Source organism: Malus domestica, chromosome 06 (genome assembly GCF_042453785.1).
Source record: "Malus domestica chromosome 06, GDT2T_hap1".
Classification (NCBI taxonomy): Eukaryota; Viridiplantae; Streptophyta; class Magnoliopsida; order Rosales; family Rosaceae; genus Malus; species Malus domestica.
Window position 1 is genome coordinate 15,302,805 of NC_091666.1, and position 5,088 is coordinate 15,307,892.

Genomic DNA, 5,088 nt, shown 5'->3' on the forward strand with positions numbered 1-5,088 from the left:
TATACAACACCGGCCTTTCTACGTTTTATTAGATTTCAACTGAAACCTACAAATTGGGGAAATGAAAAGAAAAAAGAGCTGGTTTTACATATATTTGAAAGAAGACCAGCCATTGTGGACTCCATTTACAACAAAAGTGCTTGATAATCTTTTTGCGGAGTTGTATAACCATCAATGGTAAACATATTTCCGACCTTTTATTTTGATAGAAGATACCAAAATCTGATTCCCATGTAGATGCCACTCTTTAACGTCAACAGACGCCCAACCTCCTGTAACAATTTCAGGGACAAGATGAGTGAATAAGAAAAAATATAGAAACTAAAATAGTATCTATTATCCTTCATTCAGCTAGCGCACCTCATCCTCAGTTTCTTATCAGCATCCGTCATGCACCCGTCTTGAGCCTGCTTTCCACCAAACAGAGAAGGTTTTTCTTTTATCTACAAGAGGATGTGCTATCATATGAGAGAAGATATGGAAAGAGAACGGTCAAGCACTCATAAAAAATTAAAGATAAATGAACAATTAAGACTATCCATAATCAGTCCTATAAGGTACCTTACCTCACGTTCTTGTTGCAAAAAAGTCGATCTATTTTCTTTTGAGTCCTTAAGTCAAAGAAATACCAACAAATAACTCAATAGAATACTAGGGAAAGTGAAATCGAATCAATAATATATGTGACATGAATGATAAGAAAGTAAAGGGGACGAGGATAACCTTCGTAGACAAAGATGTAGGCTGGGAAAGTTTCACTGGTGATCCATTATTCTGCTGGAGCTCAGTTGTCAAAGAGAGCTAGGATTCAACAGGAGCATAAATGAGATTACAGGTATATGTGTTTATGCAAACTGTAATCGTTACGAAGGAACAACATGAGAGAAGCACAAATTTGTAAAACAACTTTACATCATATAAACTTTTTGATACCTTACTAAAAAATTCAGTTGGCGGAAATTGCTGTACTCCCCTGTCTGTCTGAAAATTAAATTCCTTTATATGAAGTAAACATGGTGTTAGCTTAGCTGATTCTGCAAACTGGGAAACAAATACGATTTATGGTCACTAAGCAAGAGAATAACGTCTATGAACTACCATTGGTACAGTGGTTTCCCGCTTACTATTCCAGAAAACACCAATATCCCCTTTGCTAGAAAATATCTGCATTTATATAGGAAATAATCCCATAGTTGGCATCAGCTAGAAAAAATTTCAGCTGAATGATGTAGAGCAGTAAAATATTACCCTTTTGTTAAGAGGACGAGCTTTAAATGTTTGCATTCCTGTATTTCTATCTTGCTTAGGACATTCCACTGTACTTGGTCTAATCAAAGAAGATCAAACCCATAGTAAGAACTATTTTCCTAGTATGAGAAAACATCGGAAAAAGCGAACTGAGCATTTCTACTTCTCATGTTGATGTAGTTATATAAGATTCTTTATGCTATTACCTTCTGGATTCTCCTTTTCTGTTTTCCACGACGGTAGAAATACTTGGTTTTTCCAAATCCTACAAAATGCAGATTATAGGCACATTTACATGAAATACTTTTGAGCACAACGTTTCACATGACTCAAGGGACCACTTTGACTTAAGATAACAGTGAAAACTATTTAATGAAATTCACAGCTAACCTTGTCAGGATCGTTGAGATGATGTGAGGATGATGAAACAGCCGATGCATTTTGCATAGCCCTTTCCATTGTCTTCAGGTGAAACTCCTAAAAAGCAAAATTAACAAAGGGACTCTGAGCCACAAAACTTCAAAAGGCACTTATTTTACAGCCTTTTTTATTTTTCAAATCAGTTTGAGGGTACAACTGTCTTTATCCTCCAAGCCACTGAAGAAAAGAGTAATAATAGGTTAAGCAGCAAAAAAATATAAATATCAAGCACTCACTTGAAAATCTGGCAACTTTGGAGTGCTCCTTGTTGGGAGTGGCAATGAAGGAGCCTCAAAAATCTGCAGTATAAATGCAAAAAAAAAACAGTGAAGGAGGAATCAAAGATAAAACATTATTCAAAATCCCCATCTAATAACTTTAAGTACCAACTTTTCGGTTCAATGGACGAGCTTTGAATTTTCGATGAGTTGATGTCACTTGTTCTAACATTGATCCATTGTTAGGCCTGAAATATAAACATATCATAACTACCTGTAGACTGGTAAACTAAACTATGTGATTTCTGCCCCTAAAGCCAAAACCCACCTAATCCTGTGTGCCCTATGTGCCGTTTCAAAGTCAGGCTCTCTTGAAATAGTAAGTCTCAACTTAGCATGTGCAGTGGTTTTGTCAAAAGTTTCATCCTGCAATACCACCCATAAATAAGAAAGTTTAATAAACATATCTGATGAATTGAGCATCTCTTATTTAAGACATTATCAGCAATAGTGCATATATTACAGGTCATCTCAGTTTTCTTTTATGCATCACTCCAGACATCTAGAAACAAAATCACAAGTAAAGAAATCTGGGAAGCTCTATTACACCCAGGATTACCTCCTTAACAATATAAAATGCGCTGTAAAACAGTTAGCAGTTGTAATTTTTTTAATAAACCCATCCAGACAAAGCTATTATTTGTCTAAAGTTGAAATTTTTGGAGGACAACTTTTATAGTAAAAGCTAGAATACCTTTTTAGGCACCTTGTGGATGAAATTAGTTTGCTCCTTCACATCAGTAACCTGTCACGAAGAAAAGTGAAGAATGCTTAATTCATAGGCACTAGTTCAAAAACCAAAGTATACCTCCTTAAATAACTATTAGAATCTAAATGAGATGCATACTTAAAGAGCATAATCAGCATGCCAATAAAAGTAAATATTGGTCAAATCATATGTGCCCAAAAACTGTTGGTCCATGTGTGAAGCATGTGTGCCACACAAAAATTTGGTCCAGAAGAATACAGGTCCGTGTATAAATATCACAGAAACAGTTCTTGCATTAAAGAAAAAAATGGATAACAAAATTTGAATGTGCTCAGTACCAGTTGCAGATGGTAAAACTTCTGTACCTTACGCAAGTGTCCTCCATCTAGCTTCTGTCTTTTGCGAGCTTGACTTTCAACCCCAGAAGAACTACATAAGCTCTTCTCATTATTTTGAACATGCAGCATCTGGAATCTAACAATTAAGTAATAAGACATCAGATGCAGTAAGTATGGGACTTAACGGTAGTAAGATGTCCACATTTTACTCTTTCTCTGTTTACAGGACATAGAATGGAGGTATTACAGTCTCACATATAATTACTTTATTGGACATAGTAACTCCCAATTTACAATCTGGGGGATTTAAATCAGTGTGCATAAGGAGAGGAACAGAGAACATGATAGTTACTTAAGTTAGCTACGGAAGCAACTGTAATGATAAAGTGATATGAATAATTTTAAAAGAATACCACATCTGTACTTCAATGCAACGCAAAAAATATCGTATGCATAGTCGAAAGGCAGGACATTCTGAAGTACCTGGAACCGCCATTTTGAGACTTCAGATTTTGCTTAGCGAGCTGACTTGCAGTAGGCTTCATCAAAGTTGAGCTCCTGGGGAAAGATGGCTTTACAGAAGCATTACTTTTACCCTTAAGCTTATCACCGTTTAAGTAACTGTTGAATGTCACCCCTGGAAAACAAAAGCATAAATTAAAGAGGGAGAAAGAAAATGAAAACAACACATACATTGTGCTGGAGTCTTGACCAATTGAAATAGTTTATTATAGTTCATTAGTAATGCATCCGTAATAACTTGTTTAAAAATCTAATTCCATCTGAAAAACTACAGACTTAAACTGCATATAGTTTATATCATGCTCTTAATTTATTCGGAAATAAATCTGGGAATTCCATTAGCAAACACCATAGTCATCAAGGTATAAAGCGATCACCTGTACCAGCTCCATTTGGTTGATTTAAAACTTTTTGTAAATTTCCAAAGATCCCTCTCTTCATTCCTTCAGCTACAACAGGAAACATTGCACTTAAAAGATTTATACTTCAAACCAAGAAAACAAAATGCCAAAAACAAAAGACTAATCTGTTCTAAATCCTGCTTCTCCACAAGGCACAAATCAAAGGGATTTCGTCCATACCTCTGCTATTTTCATCCATTGCACATGCTTTTGTGCCCACACCGATATCACAATTGCTGTCATTTGCAGTCTCCGCATTGGATTTCGGCAAGGTGTTTACATTTTCCAGGAGGGTTTCCAGTCCAAGTATTAACCTTGTCACAACAGCTGCAACAGATCAACATCAGCCATTGAAATCACTTTCCATTGTCAAAATTATAAATTCAAACATCGCTGTAATCCTTAAAATTGCAGATTTTTATTCATAATTCACAAGAAAAGGCAATGTATTATCAGAATAATCATTTTCACGGAAATTATCTGATGACATATACAAAATTGAACAAAAATATGAATCATTTTATCTTTAAACAAAAACAAATGCTAAAAATAAAATTATTTCCTAATTTTTGAAATGCTTGAAAAATGGATCAAGCCAAGCTTACTATGGATGAATTAAAAAGATTCCGAAATGCAAATGTCAAGAAACGGCGTTGTTGAAGGCAGAGAGGCTTACGAGACGGCGGGTAGCTCTTGGCGGACTCGAACCAGAGCTCGGTGCGGCGAGCCTCAGCCGGAGTCTCCTGCCTACCAAAGTCGAAGTACCGAGCTGCATCGTACTCGTAGTCAATGTCCACTTCCTGCGCCATTAAAACTTGCTCAACCTCCATATCTTCCTCCAATTCCATCCTCACTCTCTCTCTAAAATGCACCGCCGAGCAGAGCCAGAAATAGCTCTGGTTAGGGCTTCGGAGCTCCGCACCCGACCCGCTAAAACCCTAAATCCGGAGTTTTCAACTCCGCTTTGTATCGGAGAGAAACGCAAAGGTTCGCTCTCGGCGCACTGTAGCACCGCCCGTGTAAATATTGTAACCGAAATTTAAGCGCAAGGTACAAGCGGTCAAAAGCGCCGAGTCTTAGAGTACAAGCGGTTTAAGGCAGGGAGCGGTGCGTTTCGCAGGAGCGTTTGGATTTTGGACAGACGCCCAGCCGGGCTTCCTTTTTCTATCCGG

General features: G+C 37.1%; 1 protein-coding gene across 5 annotated transcripts; it reads right to left on the bottom strand.

The window, feature by feature from the left end:
* Window positions 1-5,088, bottom strand: LOC103428228 (protein TPX2-like). 5 transcript variants are annotated; one of them, XR_003774475.2, is made up of 18 exons: window positions 4,593-5,088; window positions 4,097-4,243; window positions 3,893-3,964; window positions 3,477-3,630; window positions 3,021-3,129; window positions 2,641-2,691; window positions 2,215-2,312; window positions 2,059-2,134; window positions 1,905-1,967; window positions 1,639-1,725; window positions 1,455-1,513; window positions 1,249-1,327; window positions 1,099-1,164; window positions 934-996; window positions 724-801; window positions 567-611; window positions 361-458; window positions 1-272 (listed from the first exon to the last, which is right to left on the bottom strand). XR_003774475.2 is itself a non-coding variant. In XM_029104605.2 (18 exons), exons 1-18 carry the CDS (start codon window positions 4,762-4,764, stop codon window positions 254-256), a joined length of 1,521 nt encoding a protein of 506 aa, XP_028960438.2. In that variant the 5' UTR covers window positions 4,765-5,088; the 3' UTR covers window positions 1-253. The 5 variants fall into 5 exon arrangements, 2 of the variants coding, with proteins under 2 accessions (XP_028960438.2, XP_028960439.2); XR_011581986.1 differs by having other exon boundaries at window positions 361-443; window positions 562-611; XM_029104605.2 differs by having other exon boundaries at window positions 361-443.